Source organism: Desmodus rotundus, chromosome 2 (assembly GCF_022682495.2).
Source record: "Desmodus rotundus isolate HL8 chromosome 2, HLdesRot8A.1, whole genome shotgun sequence".
NCBI lineage: Eukaryota > Metazoa > Chordata > Mammalia > Chiroptera > Phyllostomidae > Desmodus > Desmodus rotundus.
Window position 1 is genome coordinate 6,308,594 of NC_071388.1, and position 25,247 is coordinate 6,333,840.

General features: G+C 37.7%; 1 protein-coding gene, 1 long non-coding RNA gene and 1 other non-coding gene across 5 annotated transcripts in view; 2 read left to right on the forward strand and 1 right to left on the reverse strand.

Annotated features, from left to right (window-relative positions):
- LOC123479775 (uncharacterized) overlaps positions 1 to 2,336 on the forward strand; it is a 50,275-nt gene extending 47,939 nt beyond the window's left edge. The window contains exon 2 of the long non-coding RNA XR_006655521.2: positions 1,337 to 2,336. This is a non-coding gene — a long non-coding RNA (uncharacterized lncRNA). The remainder of the gene's footprint in view (positions 1 to 1,336) is intronic.
- BRWD1 (bromodomain and WD repeat domain containing 1) overlaps positions 1 to 25,247 on the reverse strand; it is a 105,404-nt gene that overhangs the window by 44,802 nt on the left and 35,355 nt on the right. For all 3 annotated transcript variants that reach the window (XM_053917203.2, XM_053917192.2, XM_024561677.4), the window contains 9 exons: positions 25,020 to 25,245; positions 15,876 to 16,061; positions 10,062 to 10,245; positions 6,572 to 6,665; positions 4,626 to 4,757; positions 2,191 to 2,285; positions 1,290 to 1,479; positions 530 to 655; positions 94 to 201 (listed from right to left, as the gene is read on the reverse strand). In XM_053917203.2, the coding sequence (XP_053773178.1) occupies positions 94 to 201; positions 530 to 655; positions 1,290 to 1,479; positions 2,191 to 2,285; positions 4,626 to 4,757; positions 6,572 to 6,665; positions 10,062 to 10,245; positions 15,876 to 16,061; positions 25,020 to 25,245 (1,341 nt within the window). The remainder of the gene's footprint in view (positions 1 to 93; positions 202 to 529; positions 656 to 1,289; positions 1,480 to 2,190; positions 2,286 to 4,625; positions 4,758 to 6,571; positions 6,666 to 10,061; positions 10,246 to 15,875; positions 16,062 to 25,019; positions 25,246 to 25,247) is intronic.
- On the forward strand, positions 22,795 to 22,901 carry LOC112309736 (U6 spliceosomal RNA). The gene has a single exon (XR_002975297.1). It is a non-coding gene; the product is annotated as a U6 spliceosomal RNA (small nuclear RNA).

The following is a 25,247-nucleotide window of genomic DNA, read 5'->3' on the forward strand; positions in this document are numbered from 1 at the left end:
GATAGTAATGAAATATGTCTCCAGGTTTTTTAAATGATTTATAAGTAATTCAATTATATATGTGCTAAATGTTTAATAATACCATCATCTTACCCTAAGATCCATTTTTCTCCATGGCTCTTTGTTACGGTTCAGTTCATAAATGTTATTTCTTCTGACAGCCTCAATATAAGCTTCATGACCCTGTCGAAAATATATTACCTACAAAAGAATAATTGAAAAATAACAAATAAAAATAAAAACTTAAGAGTAACATTTTTATATTCCATATTTAAGTTTTTATTTTTTTCTAAGGTTTTATTTATTTATTTAGAGAGAGGGGAAGGGAGGGAGAAAGAGAGGGAGAGAAACATCAACGTGTGGTTGCCTCTCACGTGGCCTCCCCACTGGGGACCTGGCCTGCAACCCAGGCAAGTGCCCTGACTGGGAATCGAACCAGCGACCCTTTGGTTCACGGCCCGAGCTCAATCCACTGAGCTACACCAGCCAGGGCCATATTCAAGTTTTTAAATGTTATCATTACTCTCACCTCATCACCCATTTGCGGAACAAAAGGAGACCTTCGAAGCGTGGTGTCAGTTATCCAGACTGGAGGATGAAATTCATACAAATGTTCCATATTTGCAAGCTCTGCCGGAGTCATTCTCTGCAAATTCTGCCAAGAGGAAGAGAACAGAGTTTAGTAGAATATAAAGGAGCAGCACCTACTCTTTAATTGAAAAACAAAAGAAACATCACCATTTAGAATGACTCTTACTGCAAGTCACCTAATGATTAATTTTTGAACACCATACATATTTGGTTCCTGAACATACACAGGAACATATCACTAGTCTGCACTGTAGATCTACCTTGCACTTTCTTAGCATCTCCTGAATTTAACAGATTCTTATAACACTTGACATGCTAGATGCAAGGGGACTAATTTCCACCCTAAATCCTCTTCAATACACAGCCTACTCTGCCTGAGACACCACTCTGAATTTCACCACAGACTAATCACCACAGGCAATCTCCTCTTGATTTGAGGTTTTAATACTGGCGATTTTAAAATATGGCCCAAGTTCATTGACACCTGTCCTCTCCAAAGTCTCCTCTACTTGAATATGGGCTCAACTTGCTTCTGACACACAGAGTTTGCATTTTACATTTAACTCCCGATGACGTAACACTATCAACAGAAAAAAAAAGAGCTCCAATTTCAAAAAGATTTCTAATTTTATATATGGACAGAAACACCTCTATAAAACTGTACATATATGTTATTTCTAAAGATATACTTTTCTTACCTCTTTTTTGGGCTTATTTTCTTTCTTTCTCTTTTGTCTCCTTTTAGGAGGAGATAAATTCTCAGTAGACACTTCATCCTCTGAACTACTACAAAATCGGGTAATACGCCGACGAGATGAAGTTCTTAAAGGAGGCTGCAAATTGATGCCTGCATCAGCTGTCCAATCAGAATATTGAGATGAAGAGTCACTAAAAAAAGGAAAACATTTTAAGTTGAAGGGAACCAGAATCTAAGCCTTCAGAGACTACGAGGAGGAGAAAAAAGACCCCCAAGAAGCTTCAACTTGGACAATCTGCCCTCACCATCAACAAATACAGAAACAATCAAATATCATGAGAAAAAGAAACCTTCACTGACACTGGGAATTAGAATGAATGTAAGCCTGAGGGATTCCTGTAAATTATAATGTAAATAAGATCTCATGGAAAAAACACCTAGAGCCAACTAACAATTCCCCTTTTAAAAAATGAAGTGTAGTGATGAAAACAGTAGTGGTCACACAGAACCATAAATAGCACCCCACTAAGATAGAGGAGGCTCAGGAATACACTAGAAATTTTAACTGGATTAACAAACCATTAGTGAATACACTGAGAAGCCCAAGGAAAACAGAGCCCCACCAGAAAGCGTTAAGAAGTCAGAGTTTCTTGCCAAGAGAGGGACTTTCCCAGCTGTGACAGAAGATCCAAGAAAGGGACCACTCCTAGCCTACCCTGAGCAAAAGCAGAGTCAAATGAGACACAGAATACTAGCCATTGATCCACTACCAGCTTCAAAAAAACTCAATGTAAATTGTTCCATAGTTCCAAACCCTTGCAACTTGAATGCCATTCAAATACAGTTCCAACCATGGCTATAACTAAAATGCTTAAAAGATCAAAACAATTAAAAACAGATACCTTGAACTTTCACTATCGCTTTCACTTCTTCTATCACTTTTCCATTCTTCTTCTTCCGAAGAACAAGAACCTTCACTTTGATCACAGGAGGTCTCCTAATTGGTTGGGGGGTGGGGGGAGAACAAAATAAAAATCTTGATCTCTGAGTGAAGTTACTGTATTTTTCGGACTATAAAACACACCGGACCATAAGACGTACCTAGGTTTAAGAGGAGGAAAATATGGAAAAAAAACCCACTCCACCACCACCGCCTGCCTCCCTCCAGTGAGCCAGGTAAGCTACATTCAGACTGTAAGACGCAACCGCATTTTCCTCCCAAATTTGGGGCAGAGTGCATCTTATAGTCTGAAAAATAAGGTAATAAAAAGTCGTGTAAATGTTCTCAGTGTTTTGGACTTAAGGCACTGTAATAGGTATGTCCTGGTATCTCACCATTGTTTCACTTTCAATTCTTCTTGAAGCAATAAAGTGATAAATAGTCTCAGTACATAAAACAAGACCATTTAATGGAAGGGTTGAGGGTAAGGGATTGAGCAAAAGAGAAAAAAAAAAGAACGAACTCAGGGATAGGACAACAATGTGGTGATGGTGGCAGCGGGGGAGGAGGATGCGTGGAGGTGGAAAAGGGTATGGAGGAATAAACGGTGGTAGAAAAAGATAAAGAAATCATTTAAAAGAACAGTTTTGATGGTAACAACAGGTAGCATTATTGGATATTAGGCACTGTTTTAAGCACTTTACATGATTAAATAAATCAATTCTCACACCACCTCTGAGGACATACTATTACCAATTACTTTCACAGACATGGCAGCGATACAGAAAGGTTAAACAAGTTATCAAAGTGGAAAAATTTGGGTTTAAACTAGAACCCAGTATGTTTACTATTATCCTAATGCCTTATAAAGTAGTAAAATAAATTATTCATCCATATGGAACATTTCATTCCTCAAAACACTACTTAATTACAAAATATTAACATTTTATTATTAATTTTTAAATACACTTTACAAAAAATATTGGTTCCCCAAGAAAATCAAAATGAAGACCAGTGACTTACATACAATTACTGAAAGTCAAGTAAAAAGGTTAGATACAACATTAAAAGCAACTAAGGGCAAAACAAACTGGACTCCATCAAACGTCAAACTTTTGCACTTCAAAAGAAAGCATCAAAGAAGTGAAAAGACAGCCCACTGAATGAGAGAAAATATTTGCAAGTCAGACACCCAATAAAGGACTTGTATCCAGAATATCAAAAAAACATTTACAGCAATTAAAAATAACCAAACTAAAAAAAGAGCAACAGATTTGCACAGAAATTTTTCCAAAGATATACAAATGGAAAATAATCACATGAAAACATGTTCAACATCATCAGTCATTAGGGAAATGCAAATTAAAACCTCAGGAAATACCACTTCACACTCACTAAGATAGCTAAAATCAGGACAGACAATAACAAGTGTTAGCAAAGACGTAGAGAAACTGGAACCCTCATACAATACTGATGGAATATAAAATATGCAGCCATTTTGGAAAAGAGTCTGGAAATTCCTCAATAGGTTTAAACTCAGGGTTACCACGACTCCTAGGTAAATACTAAAATGAACTGAAAACTTATGTTCAAACAACAACCCACACATAAATGTTAGTAAGGAGCATTGTTCATTAATAGCCAAAAGTGGAAACAATACAAATGTCCCTCAGTGGATGAGTGAAAAAAGAAAATGTGGTATGTTCACATATTGGACAATGAAAAAGAATCAAGTATTCATACATGCTACACATGAATCAACCTTGAAAATATTACAGTAAGTGAAAAATCCAGTCACAAAATCATATATTATTCCAGAATGTCCAGAATAGGCAAATCCATAGAGACAGAAAGTAGATTAGTGGTTGTCAGGGGCTGGGGGGTGATGGGAATGATAGGGTTTCTTATTAGAGGTAATGAAAGTATTCTGAAATTAAATAGTGGTGATAATGGCACTATTGTGTTAATACACAAAAACTACTGGATGGTACACTAGTATAGTGAATATCTCAACAAAGCTGTGCATAATTTTTGTTTAAGCTCAAAATGTGAAATTTCATCTTAACCTCTACAGAGCAGTATATTTTCAGCCCTGGCTGGTGGGGCTCAGTGGATTGAGCACCAGCCTGCAAACCAAAGGGTCGCTGGTTTGATTCTCAGTCAGGGCACATGCCTGGGTTACAGACCAAGTCTCTAGTACTGGGTGCGGGAGAAGCATCCAAACATTGATGTTTCTCTCCCTCTCTTTCTCCCTCCCTTCCCCTCTCTAAAAATAAATTAATTCTCAAAAGCAAACAAAAAAAAAGAATAGTATATTTTCACATAATTTCAGGGTAGAGTCAACGTAAAAGAAATTATTTAAGGTTATTTTATATATTTTAAAGTTACAAAACTCACATGTCTTATAGAGCTTGAAGACTCATTTCCAGAAGATAACTCAATCCGTCCAACACTTCTTCTACCATAATTTGGATATTTACGCCTACATGTCCTCTGCCTAGACTGTGACATCAAAACCACTGCATCGGACTGCAACATGAAGAAACATGCAGATGAAAATCAACACCAAAATAAGTACAATCTTCAACAAAATGGGCATTCAAATTTCCAAAAAGATTTAAGGCAAAAAATAATAATAATAATAATAAAAGTTGAAAAAATAAAATATTCTTTAATAGATTTTATTTTTGCCATATGCTGTTAAATCAACTTTGGTAGTTTTACTTTTAAGATACTTGGAAGACATAGCTAAATTAGGCACATTAGATTAGTATTTTCCAAATAAAACTGTCGGTTAGTTGGTTCACCATGAGTGAAATAATAACCCAAGAAGTGCATCACTTTAGAAATATATATCTTAGAAGTGAAAATACATATTATGATGCAGTAACCAACCTTGAGAAATATATCATTCTGTATATATACAGGCATTGAGAAATATCTGAAATTATCCTCAAATATTAACCTTAGTTATTTCGTTTTAAATTTTTGCATGATTTGTTGTCAGTACTTTTAAATTCTGCTTGAATTTTGAAAATATCTTATTTTTTTCTTTTTATTATTGTTCAAGTACAATTGTCTCCATTTTCCCCCCACCACTCCCACCCATGGAAAGTATATTTTTATCAAAACAAAATAATTAACTTTAAAATTCAGCCAAATAAAATAGAATATATTTTAAATGGGGGAGGGGCACCCTATATTCCTCAAACACCAAAGTCATATGTCATATGTGAAATCACTCAATGAGAGTATATTAGTGTCTTCTATTTGATAACTAGTCCTATATATTAACATTTCAATATATCACTGGCTGATTTCAAAATCAATTATGTTTTCATTAATTTGTCAGTACTAATTTTTGTTAAAGCAAAAACTCGTAAGTTTCATAACTGATAATGTATAAAAACAGTTGGATCAAAGAGAAAAAACTCATGGACTTGGACAACAGTGTGCTGATTTGAGGGGTAAAGGGGTTTGGTGAAGGTAAAAGAGGATATAAGAGAGATAAATGGTAAGGGGGAAATACAATAAAAAATAAACTATTAAAAAATAAAAATGAAATACATAAACCCTAAAAAAATTACCACTCAGAAAAACAAGCAATCTGTCAAAATACATGTTTTTTTAAAAAATCAGTTTGAGGGCATTATATACCTAACAAGGCTATGAAGAATTAGACAATAATCCCAAACACTAAAGCCCATCCTTGTGATTAATTCTGAGAAAATCCTGCAAATACACAACTATTTTTCACCAGTTTGGTAGCACTAATCTTACAAACATTTTGTGTATCTTCCATGAACTCAATGTTAATGTTGTTCATGTGATGTTCAAGAAATTCTAAATAAAAAATTAAATGCTAAGGAATAAGATTTTCTTGAGTTCCAAGGATTACCAGCCACTTGTAACATCTAAAAATGTTTACAAATGCATGAGTTGGGTAAACTTCAGAAACAGACCAAGCTAACCAACAGTTTAGAAGTAAAACAACTGGTTACCTATGGGAGAAAGGAGAGTGTAGCGACTGGGAATGGACACAAAACGCTTTTAAAGGGCTGGTAATGTTCTGGTTCTTGACTTGAGTGGTCATTAGGCAATAATTTTCTAGAATCCGTTACCACTATTAGGTATTAGGCTACTTTCCTCAATTGTTCAAATTATTACTCTTTCCTAACAGCTGTAAAACCTTATGTCTACCATTTTAAATCCCAAACAGAAGGCTAAGTAAGACATATTCTACTTCAGGTGAAAATTACTAATATTCTCACTGAAAAGAAAACTATAAATTCCAGTTTTATTTTTAATTTGTTCATTCCTAAGAAAAATAGAATTTAGGTTACCTTTTGTGAGAGCTGAAGAGTCTTCTTTTTTCTCCCGATTACATAAAGATTTCTTTCCTCTTCACCTTTCTCTATTCTGAAGTCTTCCAACTTCCTACAAAGTCAGTTATCCAGTTATATTAGTTACTAAACTGATGGATAAGTAGAGGATATCAACAAGGAAAAGTAATCATTATGATTCTAGAAATCAGAAACCTATATACTTTTTAAATTAATATTGGAAATACCTAAAGTTACAGCAAAACTTAAGTTATATTTTATGTTAGAAATTTAATATGAATAAAATCTCAGCAGTAGCTAGGAAGGCCTATTTTTCATATTTTACAAAGAAATGGTTATTTGTATTTTGATTGGCTTTAGTAGGACCAACTCTAACAGGATCTCTCAAATTAGCTACTCAAAATGTGCCTGTAATTTTCCAAGATTGCAATGCCTTTCTCTAACGAACAGGTAGGAGAATCCCCTCCAAACTACTCAAAATGAATGTTTTATAACTTGTAGGAAACCAGAATAGCAATGTTACTACTTCTTCTAATCACCTATATTTTACTTATATGATACAAAAGAGACTTTAACATTATAAAGAGATTAAAATGTTACTGTGACCAATTTCAAAGCAAGGGACCTTCGACCATGAGGAAAGCACTGATTATTAGTATTTTCCTTCTCCACAGTTAAGAGAATGAATGAGTGTCCTCATTCGCCAATCTGAACATTATTGAAAACACACAGCTTTGTTTTTGTTCACTTTTTTAAAGCCTCACCAGAAAAAGACTCAAAACTGACACCTTGGCCATGCTCTAAGATATAACTGGACACTCCAGTGAGTACAAGCACAAATGCTGTAAGGGCAAAAACTGATTTCTAAGGAAATCACCTTTTTCTCAAGCTTCATCTGCAGCCCATGCTCAAATTACAGTGAAATATTATTCTATCCACAGGGAAATTCTAAATTAGACTCAACCTTTCACAAGTTGTCAATTTCACCACTTTTATGTGTATTTAAGAAATTATTTGAGGTTCCTCACTTGCAGCAAATGAAACTCCTACCACATACCTGTTTTGACAGAACACTACATATCATTCACTCTCAATCAACAATAAAACAAAGGAACACTCTAGGCTTCAGAAGTATCACCTGTGAGTGCAATTACAAGCCTAATAAATTGCTAGTATCACTCAGCTATGAAAAGTGATTATTACAGAAGATTTTAGAATGAACAAAATTTCTACCATTATTGAATAAAGACAAACTATATGCCTGAACGATAGCCCCAAACAGAATTTCTCTACTAGGAAGTAACACAGTGTGCTCATCTTTCTGCACAAAAGCGTTATCTATCTTCTCACTTTTATCTATTACCTAAATTTTTCAGTATGGATACAAACTGCTTTTATAGGCAGAAAACAAAATTTTAGTTTTTCTTGATCCTTATGAAATGACACTCTAACATTAAGTGAAATTTGACATTGCTCTCCACTGTAAGGGCTGTTGTCAAGGGCACTGACCACTATTCTATCACTCAGCATCTCCTTCATAAACTCTCAATGTATGCGCTAGAATACAGCAGTAGAAGGAGCAATGCTCTTCTTTGAAAAAATTATTTTGTGGCTGACAGCTGACTCTCAAAATCCATTCTCCCTTTCTTCCTTAGAAACAATTTCAATTTTCATCTAGGCTCTTTGCTGCCCTAAATGGAAGCTATTACCTAGCCTCTTCTGTAGCTTAGCATGGCCATACAATGACATTCTGGTCAATGAGTTATAGGTGAAATGTCATGTGGGGTCATTAAGGCTGCTTAAATAAAGGAATTTGCCTTCTGTCTCTCCTCTTCCTTCTTCTGGTCTAAATCTCAAGTCCATCACAAATGCTATCTTGGACTTTGAGTTGACCTTAGGATTAAAAGCCACAATCTGAGATGGAGATCAGAAACAAAGGAACATGAGTCCCTAATAAACTAGAACCATGATTCCAGACTTAAACTACTTCCAGTCTTCCTTTATGTTAAGAGAACAAATGCTTGTTCAATGTTTTAGGGACTAACTCTTCAGGTCTTTCACTCCTGATACCTGTTTACTTCCCATGGTTTTGACAACAAAAAGTATCCCAAAATGACACTTCCCGTTCTAACGACCATATAGGTCAGACACAATTGTAAGGCTCAATTACAGCATTCTACATAAACGATGACGATTTGCTACATTTCTCATCCCAATTTCAGATTTTGCTTTTCACTATTTTATTATGTACTTCAAATACTCTCAAATTCACTGTACAATTTATAAGTATTATGCAATATTATTTTATCAATCATTGAAACTCTTGCTAATAAATACATGATGGAAACACTTGTTTCAAATTATCTTCAAAATATTAATTATGACACAAATATGACAAAATACTGAAAGATTTTAGATATTAGTGAAAAACAGTACTTGCTGCCTCCATTTCAACAACTCAGTACCAGAAAGACCCTACTGTCTGGGCTATAATTATGAAACATTAATTTCCCACTAAAAGAAAATGGGGCTGCTTAAGAGAAAAGACTAATTCCAGGTCTAGGTCAAGAAATTCACAAGACAAACCTACGACATCTTGCCATGCCTAACAGCAAGGACACAATGGAAGGCTATTACAATCATTTCAAAAGGACTCAGACGCCAATTTGAAGAGACCCAGGTCAGATAAAGGAAAATTTAAATATCAATAAGGAATATTAGAATAAGCTAAATCACAGCAGTATGATTTATACAGTGAAAAACACAAACACGCACAAGCTGGGTGGGTCATTACTGAAAGGTAACGGAATTAAATCTTTATTTTGAAGGCAAATACACCAAGTAATCAAGCATCTATCCTGTCTTTCATATACAAACTATACCACTGAATTATCAAACATCAGACTTGGGAAAATTTCTTTTTTAGAAATATCCAAAGTAATAAATGAAGACTTCATAGAATTGAAATATCAATATTTTTATAATCCCTAATGAAATAATGAGTCTAAGCAGTGAGCACCAAAGCCTGCTAGAATCACTAAAAATATAGAGATTTTAAGAGCCTTCTGACAAAATTATTACTATTGTACAAATGAAGTAAGCTTTACAAAAGAACTTAAAACATTTATGACATGAGCCCATTTGAAACTGAAACACTAAGATATGGTTCTATTAAAAATTGTTGTTTTTAAAATATAGTAAGGGCATTATAGTTACATTTTAGGACAATCCCTTATCATTTAAAATATATACTCACATATTTTGGACAAAATAATGTAGATGAAACGATGTTGGTTATAACAAAATTTACCACAGTAAAGAGTTAGAGAACAAGTTTGACATTTTCTTGCCACAATTAAAAGATTCCAACCTATTACTAAAATATATTTATATGATTATTTGTACCACTAATGGATTAAGACATGTAAATAATCATATAGATGTATTTTCATAGATTAAAAACAATGTAAATAGATATCCTAAAACAAACCTAAATATGCCCAGTGGTACCTCTGGTACAACCACTCTTCGTTTCCAGGCCTGCAGGTCACGCTCGGTAGCGATCTGACTACGGGGAGCATTCTGGTGCATCTGACGAACACCTTCAACTTGTCCGCTACGACGCAGGCCAATATTTGGAGGGGACTGGATATCTAAGCTTAGTCTTCTAAAACCTAGGGAAAAATTATCAAAAAATGATTCTAAAACATAGTTCAATCTATATGCATTTAACATGTAATAAACATACACGTTCCTTCTAAAACACAAACCAAAAATAAAAATCTACAGAAAAGTCTGAAAAAAGCATCTTCATGTAACTGAGATCAAAATGTAGATTAGAGAACAAACATTAACTATTAACCTCAATTTCCATTTTTACCAGACTTTCTGAAATTTTTTAATATACAGGCATTTTCTATTACAACATTATATTTGCATTCCTAAAAACCTTGTCTTCTTCAAAAATGCACATGAAAAACACATCTTTTTGGAAAAATTAGCATTGAAGATAGACTCCTCAACCTGTGGTGGCTTTATAACAAGAGGTCTAACAACAGTAACTGCAACCTCAGGAGATAATCCAAGCCACTTGGGCAGGCAGCAGCCAGACGGAGTATTAAAAATTCACAAAACTGCCAAGTGGGGAAATGCTGGCAGCACTCGAATTGAAGCTGGGCGAGGGGGTTGACAGGGCAATGCAGACAACAGTGAGCTCTGAGCCTCTGCAGATCTGACCAGGTGAGCGCTGGAGGCAAGGCAACCTCCCCAGAGGTGCAAGTCATAGAAGATGGAAACCTGTCTTGAGAGAGGAGGGAGTCCTAGACAAGTGTTTGTTTTCTTAAAACACAGGGAAAGGGGCTCCTACTACAAATGCAACAGACAATCTAGGGGGCTATATCCTTTCCATCTGGAGGCTATAAAGTTCTATTCAAGCTATGCCAGCTCTCCTTGCCTAGGGTAAAATCCACGTGAGTAAAATAATGTCTGCATTCTTCTATGAACAGCATTCTGTTTACCAATCAAATGAACCACTATGCATCAAATTGGCTAAATTACTAAAAATGGCATTAAACGTTTCTATTAAGATGTATTGATGTTTAAGACAAACTTTTTTAATGGATTCTAGAACTTCTCATCAAGATGGAGGCATAGGTAAACATGGCTCGCGTCCACACATAAGCACATGAAAATTATAACTAAACTATAGAACAACCATCATTCAGAACCACCAGAAATAAGGCCTCAGTCCTATGCCAGGTACACATCTGTAAATGAGAAATAGATCCCCCCAAAGCCAATCCCCCCAAAAACCCAATGATCCAAAAACTACAAAGATGTAAGTTAAAGCACAAATTGGTCCTAGCGGGACCTACATATTTCAATGCCATCTTCCGCCAAGATTACCCTGTGTGCAGTCACTAGCTGTCTTTGGGTTAGCTTGATTTTTACATCATTTTGTTCTTATCAGTAAAGGCAATCTGTCAGATATTTAATTCAATGTTTTATGAGACTTCTGAAATGGATAAGATCATAGATTAAACAAATATTTTACTGAAAAAAAGGGCCTAGTGGCTGGTGATAAACCTGGGTAACTTACAAAATCATTTGTAAAACCACTCTGGAATGAAAAGCCCTCATCATTCCCACTAATAATTTCCTCCTAGGGACGAACTCAAAAACCAAAATACATAATAATACAGATACATGACAGTATAGGATTAGGCTATCCAAAGAACTTCAGATAATAAGAAATATATGCTATAAAATAATTTATGAGGAAAAAAGAAAATATGGCCCAAAAAATACTGAACTTCATTAGTGATTTTTTTTTCAAATTTCAAATTATGGGCTTCCGGCCAAGATGGAGGCATAGGTAGACACACTGTGCCTCCTCACACAACCAAAAGGACAACAACAATTTAAAAACAAAAAACAAACAGAACTGACAGAAAATCAAACTGCATGGAAGTCTGACAACCAAGGAGATAAAGAAGAAACACTCATCCAGACCGGTAGGAGGGGCGGAGACGGGCAGCCAGGGTGGAGAGGACTCGCAGCAAGGCAGCGGCTGGCGGACCCGGCGAGGTGGCGGATTGTGGAGCAGGGCAAGCAATGCGACAGCTAGCAGACCCCGAGGCCCCATATTTGCGCACAGATAAACCGTGAGGAACTGCGGGGTAGCGAAACAGATCATGCTACCCAGGGCTCCAGCTCAGGGAAATAAAGCCTCAAACCTCTGACTGAAAACACCTGTGGTGGTTGAGGCGGCAGCAGGAGAAACTCCCAGCCACACAGGAGAGGTTGTTGGAGGGACCCACAGGGGCCTAGAGCGTGCACAAGCCCACCCACTCGGGAGTCAACACTAGAGGGACCCAGTTTGATTGTGGGTAGAGGAGCGAGTGACTGAAATCCAGCAGAGAGTGGAGCAGGCGCCACTGCTTCCTCTCGGCCCCTCCCCCACGTACAGTGTCACAGGGCAGCAACCAGTGTTACCCCGCCCCAGTGAACACCTAAGGCTCTTCCCCTTTACATAACAGGTGCGCCAAGACAAAAAAAAAAAAAAAAAATGGCCCAAATGAAAGAACAGATCAAAGCTCCAGGAATAATACAACTAAGCAACGAAGAGATAGCAAACCTATCAGATGCACAGTTCCAAACACTGGTAATCAGGATGCTCACAGAATTGGTTGAATTTGGTCACAAATTAGATGAAAAAATGAAGGCTATGCTAAGAGAAACAAAGGAAAATGTACAGGGAACCAATAGTGATGGGAAGGAAACTGGGACTCAAATCAATGGTGTGGACCAGAAGGAAGAACGAAACATTCAACCAGAACAGAATGAAGAAACAAGAATTTTAAAAAATGAGGAGAGGCTTAGGAACCTCCAGGACATCTTGAAACGTTCCAACATCCGAATTATAGGGGTGCCAGAAGGAGAAGAGGAAGAACAAAATATTGAAAACTTATTTGAACAAATAATGAAGGAGAACTTCCCCAGTCTGGCAAAGGAAATAGACTTCCAGGAAGTCCAGGAAGCTCAGAGAGTCCCAAAGAAGCTGGACCCAAGGAGGAAGGAACACACCAAGGCACATCATAATTACATTACCCAAGACGAAACAGAAGGAGAGAATCTTAGAAGCAGCAAGAGAAAAGGACACAGTTACCTACAAAGGAGTTCCCATAAAATTGTCAGCTGATTTCTCAAAAGGGACCTCACAGGCAAGACGGGGCTGGAAAGAAGTATTCCAAGTCATGAAAGGCAAGGACCTACATCCAAGATTACTGTATCCAGCAAAGCTATCAATTAGAATGGAAGGGCAGATAAAGTGCTTCTCAGATAAGGTCAAGTTAAAGGAGTTCATCATCACCAAGCCCTTATTATATGAAATGTTAAAGGGATTTATCTAAGAAAAAGAAGATCAAAAATATGAACAGTAAAAATGACAGCAAACTCACAGTTACTAACAACCACACCTAAAACAAAAACAAAAGCAAACTAAGCAAACAACTAGAACAGGAACAGAACCACAGTAATGGAGATCACATGGAGGGTTATCCACAGGGGAATGGGAGGGGGAAAGAGGGGGAAAAGGTACAGAGAATAAGTAGCATAATTGGTAGGTAGAAAATAGACAGGGGGAGGGTGAGAATAGTATAGGAAATGTAGAAGCCAAATAACGTATAAGTATGACCCATAGACATGAACTATAGGGGGGGAATGTGGGAGGGAGGGGGTGTGCAGGATGGAGTGGAGTGAAGGGGGGGAAATGGGACAACTGTGATAGCATAATCAATAAATATATATATTTTTATAAATTTCAAATTATGATTGCATTACCATTTGACACCCATTTGAATCGCTAAAATCAAGAAACCCACCAAATATCGGAGAAATGAATCAACGGCACACTTCATATATCGTACAACCACTGCGGACAACAGTTTGGCATAATATATCTATACCCAACAATTTCACTCCAAGATTAATGTTTAAAAGGAAATCTTTCAAATGTAAATAAGACCCATACAGGACTATTAATATTATTTCTCTTCATGATTAGCAAAATGTCAAAACTACTCAAAAGCCTGAGAGAATGAATAAAATCAGATGTAGTCATACAAGGGAGTAATACAAATTGTCAAACTGAACCTGATGTGACAGCGGAACAATTTTAAGATATAATATAGTGTGAAAAAAGTAGTCTCAAATGAGCATATACAATCTAATAATCTTTTTATAAAGTTTGAAAACAAATACTTTCTAGTAATATATATATGAATGTATCTTTAATGTATTTTAAAAAGGCAAAGGAAGGACCAAAACAAGATTTGAAGTAATTGCTATCTTGGGAGAGGGAAACAGAGGAGGACCACATAAGTAGATGTAGGTTATCAACATGATTTAAAACAAATAAAAGAGAACCTTGTGTAAACAAATGGTAAGAGTAGGTCATAAACAAAGGACTGACAGACCCAATTGTGAGCAGCTAGGATCCAAAACAATTAAAATCATTAAAAAAGTAAAATTTTTAAAGCAAAAGTCACTGAATTTAAAGTGAGGTTTTAAAGAGAATCAACAGAACTTCTAGACTTAATAGCCACTGCAAATAAAAATCTAAAGACCACTTCCGTGGCAAATCAGATATAAGAGAGATCACGAGCAACAGGGCAGAGACAGACCTGAAGAAACTGTCCAGAGGGCAGCACTGAATGATAGAGACAGGGAATAGAGCAAACTTGGCAAATGTATTTTAAAGTTTCCTTCTACAAACAAAAGCATACCTTTACTACCTATAAATTAATTTGTTCAAAGTAGATTTCTTTGAAATGAATTATTTTGCCATTACAAAATTAAAATTAAGAGAGTCTACATAAAAGAAAGAACAAATTCACCAACAGACAAGTAGAAAGACTGGCCAAAAAAGAAGGTATTGAAATTCAAGGCTAAGTGGCCATGCAGGTATGGTATGACCAGTATTATCTTTGTGGCACTGTGGGATTTTATGGCACTGGAGACATTTCTCAAAGCTTCTCTAATCTTCCACATTTCTCTTTCCAAGAGTGATTTTTCATTTACATAACAATTACCAGCCTCCTCCAGATTATTTCCACTACTAATGTAACTACTACTATATTCTAATATCAAGTACCTGGCCCTGAAAATTCACTTCAAGCCTTCTGATTCACAAAACACAACTAGTGCTCTACCCAAGTCAGTTTTTTCCTTAATTCCTCACCCAAGGACATTTTTTTTATTGCTTTCAAAGAGAGAGGAAGGGAGAGAAACATTGATGAGAGAAGCATTGATTGGTTGCTGGCCAGACCTGAATGGGGATTGGCTCTGTGGCGAGGATTGGCCCTGGACTGAGAATTGTTCACATCCAGGGGTTGCTCATGCCTGCACCCGGACCAGGGATTGAACCTACAACCTAGGTATGTGACCTGACCGGGATCAAACCCAAAACCTTGCCGTTATGAGATGACGCTCCAACCAACTGAGCCACACTGGCCAGGGCCCAATTAAATTCAGCTTTTTAAAAAATTATAAATGTTTAAAGCAAGGAAAACCTAGAAGTGTAGTTTTCCTTCATAAAACCTTTCATAGTACTTGAAAATCCAATGTCCATTTGTTGGCATATCAACTCTACATCTAATAAAAGCTATCCAAACTAATACTTAAATTATGAAAAAACACTGCTGAGTTTTTCTCTTCACATAACATGTAACTGACAATGACTTCATTTACTCTTCAATTTCAATCCAGCCATATTATGGCAAAACATATCTCACATATTTATTACCTCTTCGTGGTGTTTCTTCCCCATTTGGAAGTCCATTTGGACTGGTATCCTGACCAGCTCCCATTCTCTGATCTTGCTGCTGCTGCAACTGTCTTATCATTCCATCAAGAACACTGGATTCTGGGCTTCCTTCACCGCTATCATTAGTTTGTAGGCTTATAATTTGTTCAATTACCTCTCCATCACCTGCAAATTCAATGAATGAAGGTAAAATCATAATCCATATATAAACAGGAAAAAAAAAAACTTCCAGTAGACTACAATTAAAATTACATTAGCAATTGTCAGAGTTCCTGTTTAAAAAAAAAATAAAGATCTCATACTGGTTAGAGTGGCCAACATAAACAAATCCACAAACAAATGTTGGAGAGGATGCGGAGAAAAGGGAACCCTAGTGCACTGTTGGTGGGAATGCAGACTGGTGTGGCCACTGTGGAAAACAGTATGGAATTTCCTCAGAAAACTAAAAATGGAACTGCCCTTTGACCCAGCAATTCAGCTGCTGGGATTATACCCTAAGAACCCTCAAACACCCATCCAAAAGAACCTATGCACCCTAATGTTCACAGCAGCACAATTTACAATAGCCAAGTACGGGAAGCAACCTAAGTGCCTATCAGCAAATGAGTGGATCAAAAAATAATGGTATATTTACACAATGGAATTCTACGCAGCATAGAGAAAGAAGGAGCTTATAACCTTTGCAATGGCATGGATGGAACTGGAGAGCATTATGCCAAGTGAAATAAGCCAGGCAGTGAGGGACAAATACCATATGATCTCACCTTTAACTGGAACATAATCAACAAAAGAAAGAAGCAAATAAAATATAACCAGAGACACTGAAATTAAGAACATTGTAACAATAGCCACAGGGGAGTGGGGAGGGGATAGTGCGGAGAGGGGTCTATAGGAGCTACCATAAAGGACACAAGGACAAAATCAAGGGGGAGGGTAGAGGTGGGGTAGGGAGGTGGGACTGGCTGGGGTGGGGTGGAGGGAAGGGGAGAAAATGCAGACAACTGTAACTGAATAAAAATAAATAAATAAATTTAAGAATAAAATAAAGATATCCTATACAGTCATAACTAAGTCAGACAAAAGACCTTTTCTTTAGAGAATAATAAATGCCACAGAAACCTCAGGAGAGCCTTTGAAATCCCAGCAAGTAAGCACATGGAAACACATTTCAGTGAAAATTTTATTTTGCTAGTGCACACAAATCCCACCCCTCATTTATACAAAATATGCCTCATTAAAATTAAAATTTTATCGCCAAAGGTCCCTCTCACTAGAACACAGCAACAATGTGTGATTTATGAGGGAAAAAAAGCAGTGGCATTTCTTCTCTACTGTTTTTAAAATTTTTTAAAAGGGAGTATACCTCTTTGGCTTTCATCAAACTATATAACCCTGGCTCTCCTCCCACTCCAAGCATCTGAGAGAGCAGGTGCCTGTGAGGGAGGGTAGCTATACATGCCTCTCCCACTAAGCTTAAGTTTCTCCTCCACCCTCCAAGATACACTTTTAGCATAGCCAGTACCCATAATTCTTACTTCAAGTACAAAATCAGATTCTTTTTAAATGTCTTTTCTTCTTTTCAAATAATACATTTTCAGAGATATTTGATAGGTTCAGAATAAGTGTTAATGAATAAAAAGTGTTCAATAGTTGTGAGGCAGGAGACAGCATAGCAAGAACTCTGAGATTGCAATACTGCTACTGGCCAGCGTCTGGCATCCTGGCTGCCAGGAATCGCCTTTTACCACTTAGGTAGATTAGACAGTAAACCGAGGCAGGGAGGAAGTACAGACAAGTCTCACATACTAACTCAGTAGTCCTGAGCCTGGTCCGATAATATCGCCAGGTGTTCCAACATCACAAGAAACACTATATTAGCAAGAAAGAAGGGAAGTCCTTGAAATTCTATGTAGCATTTCCACTATCTGGGAGAGAAAGCTTTGAAACTGTGCTTTCATCCCAAGGCCTCGAATGTGGGAGAGGGTCCATGGTGCCCAAAGAAGGAGCCTATATAACAACTTTGGTTAACCGTCTACCCCTGGTCACTATCTGTTTTACAAGGGATTCCCTGATGCTTACAGAAAGAGCCCATAAATAACTTTGGAAAGTGCCTCAGTTTTAATTAACTGCCTCCTATCACGTATTTGTTTTACAGCAAGATGAACAAATGGAGCCTGGAGCAAGATAAGGACTCAGGCTAACAGACCCCCACACATACCTATGTTTGGGTGGTCACATTCCCCCAGGAAAGCTGGCACCACATTTACCGGTTAATCAATATTTAACTTTTTTTCTCCTATTCCACCAACTATGTAAGTCCTCAGAACAAAGAACTCTCTCTCTCTCTCTCTCTCTCTCTCTCTCTCTCTCTCTCTCTCTCTCTCTCTCGTGCGCGTGCGCGCTTGGGGCTCTCTTGACACTCTTGGTTCCTGGGCCACTGGGCCTCTGGCCACCCAGACTCAGGCCACCTGGGGTCTTGCGACCCTGGTCTTTAGCCACTCTTACTTTTGCTGTCCTACTTTGCCCTGAAATTTTGCCTTTTACCCCCTACTCTACCCAGTCCCATTCTCTTCCATAGCAACAGGTCACTAATAAACTGATTACACACTAATAGATTTGCTGATCCTTAATTCTTTACATGCATCAACAAGAAGGACCAGGTCTCTCACGTCACAGATGTGGATCTGGAAATTCATCAAAACGTTAACATTTTCGTGCAAAAAATTCCTTACATAGCCCTCCCACCATAAAATGCACCTTATTTGAGCATAATATATAACACAAACCAGCCCCTCACCAACTTTTAAGCAAAACCCTAACTGAAATTAGTAGCAAATTAAGCAAAAGGAATACAAAGATTTAATTCGCTTTCATATAATAGATCCAGAAACTGAAAATGTCATTTGCTATATCAACAAAAAAATACTTCCATCCTAAGTTAATTCCGTTATAGCTCACTGATGACACTTCCATTTTACTATAGAAATCAATGAGGAACTTACAAGAGCTGAATGTCATTAACTGTCAGTACATCAACTTAATATCACTAAATAATCTTAGATTAATCTTAACATCACTAAAAATTTTTGATTACTCTCAAAAAATGACCTAAGAAGGCAAGAAGTGAAGCCCCAATCTAAAACAATAAAGAGATTTTAATTAGAAGTAGGTCAATGGGAGAGGGGAGAAGTGAACATATCATAAAATTCCTATGAACACAACATGGAACCAAAGGGAAAACAGTAGAAAAGAATTCTAATCCTCTACCCTTCTCCCTCAAAACCCTAAGTCTATATACCTTTTCTTTCACAGCACAAAACATTTAAATCTAACTTGGCAAATATCTGAATAGTAACTGTTTCTATTTGGCATAATGCAGTCACTATTCAAATATTAAAGGAGGGTTCAATCCATGAAGGCTTAAGTGCTACAGGAACTGCCCTTCCACTATAAACTACTATTAACAATGGCTTAAAAATAAAGGAAACAAGGGCTTTCAGACACTGGAAATCAGGCAGCAAAGGGCTGTGATCCCAAGACAAGACAAACGATGGAGTCCAGCCTTTTGATTGCTCCAGGTAAAAAGCCTGGAAGCAGTTTCCAGGCTGCAAAACAAAGAGAGGGTACCCAAATGGCATCCAGACATCTGAGTTGAGGAGACAGCGATCACAGTTTGGGAGCAGAGGAAAAACTAGACTATGCTGGGCTGAATATCACAGAGTGAATACACAGAAAGCTCAAAGATTTATGGCAAGGGCCAATCAATTCTTTGATTAACTAATGATATGTGCCCTCATTTGGTAAAAACTCCACCATGCTAGGGGGAAAACAGGAAAAAGTGGTATGTCGAAACAAACAAACAAAAAAACAGTGCTCTCACAGGGCTGGGAGTAGTTCACGTTCCCGCACTGGCCAGGATAGACTTCAGAGCACACAGCAGGACTGCTTTCTGCACACTACTAATTTTAAAACTCAGAATATTTTAAAATGTGTGTTCAAGGCAGTGAAGAATACAGGGACTCCTAGTAGTCTAGTACCATGCCCTTGATCTGTGTGTGCTAAGGTGCCAAAAGTATACCCACCATTGCTTCTGTACCATCAGTGCAAATGTCCACACTGTAAAAAAGGCAAATAATATTTCTCTATCATTACCAAGATGGCTGTGACCTCAAAGACCCCATGAAAGGTCTGGATAAAACTATGGGTCTGCAAACCACACACTGACAATTCCTGGCCTACAGGAACCACTAAAAATAAACAAGACAGAGCACTCTGTACCTTTCCACCAAAGACTGTGTTTCCCTGGCTGAAGCTGAAACACCAAAGAGGTTTACCAGAGCAGAACAAGCAGACCAGTGCCGGCTAGAGCAGAGCAGACCTGCACAGGGCGCAGCAGAGCAAAGCAGACAGGCACAGAGCGGACCAGTGAGGAGTACATCAGATCTGTCTAGCTGGAGAGAGCCTGGCCCCAGAGCCGCCTTGCCCCATGGCCTCCTCTCAGCCACAGCCGTGCTGTATCATTATTGAGCTGTTCCACAGTCATGCTGTTTTCACAGCTCAGGTGTAGCACAACTGAGCTATTTTGCACTGAATAAAGTGTCCTTAATAAGTAAATAGTAAACAAACAGGAAATGCTAATAAAACATTAGTAGAGATGGTATGAAACACACAAAAAAAGTCAAATAAAGCAGAAAGGAGGAGAAAAGGAGCACTGAAAGGATAAAGGAAACAAACAGCAATATGGCAGAGAAGGAAGCCAGACGTAAAGACTACACATTGTACGATTCCATTTGTACAAAATTCCTTAAGAAACCAAAATTAAAGTGACAAAATGGAAAAAACACGAGAAGAGGGCCAGGAGAGGAGAGAAGACTGACTTCAAACAGACCAAGAGAACTTTTGGGGAAAATGAAAATATTCCATACCTTCATTTGCAGTGGTTGTTACACAACTATTTATCATTTGTCAAAATGCATATGAACAGTACACTTAAAAATGTCACGTTTTGATGGATGGAAAGTATACTCCATAAAACTAATAAAAAATAAACATTTGAAACAATAAACATTCAGTGATTTACATTAAGCGTAAACCTACTATTAGCCCTGGCTGGTGTGGCTCAGTGGACTGAGCGCCAGCCTGTGAACTCAAAAGGTTGCCAGTTCAGTTCCCAGTCAGGGCCCATGCCTGGGATGCAGGCCAGGTCCCTTGCCTTGTGAGAGGCAACCAACATCTCTCACACACTGATGTTTCTCCACCTCTCTTTCTCCCTCCCTTCCCTTCTCTCTAAAAGTAAATAAATAAAATCTTAAAAAAAAAAGAAAAACCTAATATATAAACTGGCGATTTAGTTTCAGTAAATCAGTCCTCATCTGAACAAAATACAAGCATATTCTTCATTTTATTGTGCTTCACTTTAAAGCATTTCACAGATACTGTGTTTTTCTTTTTAATAAATTGAAGGTTTGTAGCAACCCTGCACTGAGCAAGTCTATCATCACCATTTTTCCAACAGCATTTGCTCACTTTGTGTTTCTGTCACATTTTGGTAATTCTTGCACTATTTCAAACTTATTGTTATATTTGTTACGGTGATCTATGATCAGGGATCTTTGATGTTACTATTGTAACGGTTTTGGGGCACAAGGAACCACACCCATGTAAGATGGTGAATTTAATGGATAAATGTTGTGTGTATTCTGACCATTTGACCGACCAGCTGTTCCCCGCAACCCTCCCTATTCCCTGAGACACAACAATATTGAAATTAGGCCAATTAATAACCCTACAGTGGCCTCTAAGTGTTCCAGTGATAGGAAAGAGACAGCCTTCTCTCACTTTAGAAGTTAGAAATGATTGCGCTTAGTGAGGAAAGCATGTTGAAAGCCAAGATATGCCAAAACTAGGGAGGCCTCTTGCACCGAACAGTTGGCTAAGCTGTGAATGCAAAGGAAATATCCATGAAGGAAATAAAAAGTGCTACTCCTGTAAACACAGGAATAAGAAAGGGAAACAGCCTTACTGCAGATATGGAGAAAGCTATAGTGGACTAAACAGAAGATCAACCCAGCCACACCACTCCCTTACACCAAAGCCTAATCCAGGGGCAGGCCCTACACCTCTCCTCACGTCTATGAAGGCTGAGAGAGTGAGCAAGCTGCAGAAGAAAAGTTTGAAGCTGGATGAGGTTGGCTCATGAGGTTTAAGGAAAGCAGTCTCCATAAAGCCACGTTCAAGGTGAAGTACCGAGTGCTTGCGTAGAAGCTGCAGCAAGTTATCCTAGAGAAAATTAATGAAGATTTCAACGTAGATGAAACAACCTCATATTGGAAGGAAATGCCATCTATGTACGACCTTCACAGCTCAAGAGAAGTCAATGCCTGGCTTCAAAGGACAAGCTGACCCTCTTCTTAGGCCTTATGCAGTTGTGACTTTAAACTGAAGCCAATGCTTGCTTACCATTCTGAAAATCCCAGGGCCCTTAAGAACTATGCCAAATCTATTCTGCCTGTACTTTGTAAATGGAACAGTGCCTAGATGCCAGCACATCTGTTTACAACATGGTTTACACTGAATATTTTAAGTCCACTATTGAGACCTACTGCTCAGAAAAAAAAGATTCCTTTCAAAATACTACTGCTCGTTGACAGTGGACCTGGTCACCCGAGAGATCTGATGAGGATGTACAATGAGATTAATGTTGTTTATATGCCTGCTAACACAACATCTATTCTGTAGGCCATGGATTAAGGAGTACTTTCAATTTTCAAGTTTACTATTCAACATTTTTCATATAGCTGCTATATAGTGATTCTTCTGATGTATCTGGGCAAAGTAAATTGAAAACCTTCTAGAAAGGATTCACCACTCCAGATACCATTGAGAACATTCAGGATTCATGCTCACTTCAGCAGCACGTGTACTAAAATTGGAACAATACAGAGAAGATGAGCACAGCCCTTGCGTGAGGACAACATGCAAATGTGTGAAGCATTCCATATTAAAAAAAAAAAAGAAGAACATACGTTATTCATGCGAAGAGGTCAAAATAACAACGTTAATAGGAGTTTGGGAGACTTCTGTGGAGGAATTAACTACAGATATGGTAAAAATACTAAGAGAACTAGAATTACATGTGGAGCCTGAAGGTGTAACTGAATTGATGCAATCTCATGACCAAACATTAACAGATGACTTGTTGCTTCTTATGGAAAAGCAAAGAAAGTGGTTTCTTGAGATGGAATTTCCTGGTGAAGATACTGTGAAGACTGTTGAAATGACAACAAAGGATTTACAATACTACATAAACTTAGCTGATAAGGCAGCAGCAGGGTTTGAGAGGACTGACTCCTATAATGAAGAAAGTTCCACTGTGGATAAAATACTGTAAGACAGCATTACATGCTATAGAAAAATTGTGTGTGAAAGAAAGAGTCAATCAGCCCTAGCTGGTGTGACTCAGTGGACTGAGCACAGACCTGCAAAGCAAAAGGTTGTGGGTTCAATTCCCAGTCAGGGTGCATGCCTGGGGTATGGGCCAATGTTTCTTTCCCTCTCTTTCTCCCTCCCTTCCCCTCTCTCTATAAATAAACAGATAAATAAATAAAGTCAATCAATGTGGAAAACTTCATTGTTGCCTTATTTTAAGAAATTCCACAGCCACTCCAAACTTCAGTAACAACCACCCTGATTAGTCAGCAGCCATCAACGTCATGGCAAGATCCTGCACCATCACAGAATACAGCTTGCTGAAGGCTCAGATGACGGTGATCACTTTCTAGCAAAAGTTTTCATTAATTAAGGAATGTACATTTTTTAGACATAATGCTATTGCCCACTTAATTGACCACAGTATAGTGTAAGCCTAAGGGGTTTTTTTTAATCCTCACCCAAGCATATGTTTATTGATTTGGGGGCGGGGGGAAGACAGATAGACATCGATGTGAGAAAATCAATCCGCTGTCTTCCATTCGCACCACAACTGGGTATCGAACCCACAACCTAGGAACGTGCCTGGACCAGGAATCAAAGCTACAACCCTTTGATGTGCAGGACGATGCTCCAACCAATTAAGCCACCTGGCCAGGGCTGTGAACATAAGATTGATATGCACTGGAAAATAAAAAAAATTCATGTGACTTGCTTTGTTGCATTATTCTTCGCTTTACTGCAGTGGCCTGGAACCGAACCTGCAGTATCCCCAAGGTATGCCTATAGAAGCATGTTTTCCTTTGCTTAGTAATATATCAGGAGAACCACTGTACCCCTATGAAAAATACAAAAATTGCAATTGGCTAGGCCAAGCAAAGTACAAGATGGGACTGGAATATCTTATGCCAAAAAGTAAACAAGTACTCCGGGGGACTTGAGAAGACACAAAACTCAACCAGAAGAGGCTCCAGTACTCAAATCTAAAGATAATATGGGCAACAAAGTAACAACAATGCTGGACTGTAACTCATTATATTATGACCTGTAAGTCCAAACTAAAACTTAATGAACTACATAAATAAAAGGAAGGGTAATATAAGGCCAACTAAAAAAAAATGTAGGTCTGATGATGGTAAGAGTTATAAAACAATCATTTTGCAACCTTCAAGTAACAACTGATTGAGGCAAAATCATCAGTAGATCCTAAAACACAAGTCTGATACTGAACAGACTATCTATATAGTATGGCCCCACAAATTTATGAAGAGAAAAATAACTTTAAAGTGGCAAAACCTGGCAGACACCACCTTAACTGAGCGTCCAAAGACATTACCATTGGACAAGTCACAATCATAAGCATCCTGATCTGATGCTCCAGAAGGCTTCAACATTGTATGTTGCATTCTGTCAAATGTTGACTCTAGTTTATGATTATGTAAGAGAATATCTTTGTTCTTAGAAAATACAGTTTAAAGTACTTAGGAATAAATAAACATGAGATTCTGAACTTGAGCCTCAAGTGAATCAAAACAATACGTATCTAGAGATAAATGATAAAAACAATTATTATAGACTATTAACTGGTGAATTTGAAAGTATAGGAGTTCTCTGTATTTTTCCTTACATTTTTCAAATAGTTACTTTGTTTTGTTTTAAAAAAAAAAAAAAAAAAAAAAAAGACTTCATACTTACTTGTTGCCACATAGCCTAGCTGTGGAACCAAATGTTCGTCTGCAGAATTTTCTCGGCCTGGTACTAATCTCTGGTACTTAGTTGGATGAGGATTTCCATCTACATCTACTAAGAATGGTGGAGGCATAAGGTGAGGAGCCTGCTGAGTTTGCTCATCCAAGACATAATTATTAGAATCTCTAATCAGTGGTCGATAGTCAGTATGAAAGAACATCTGATCAGGAATCT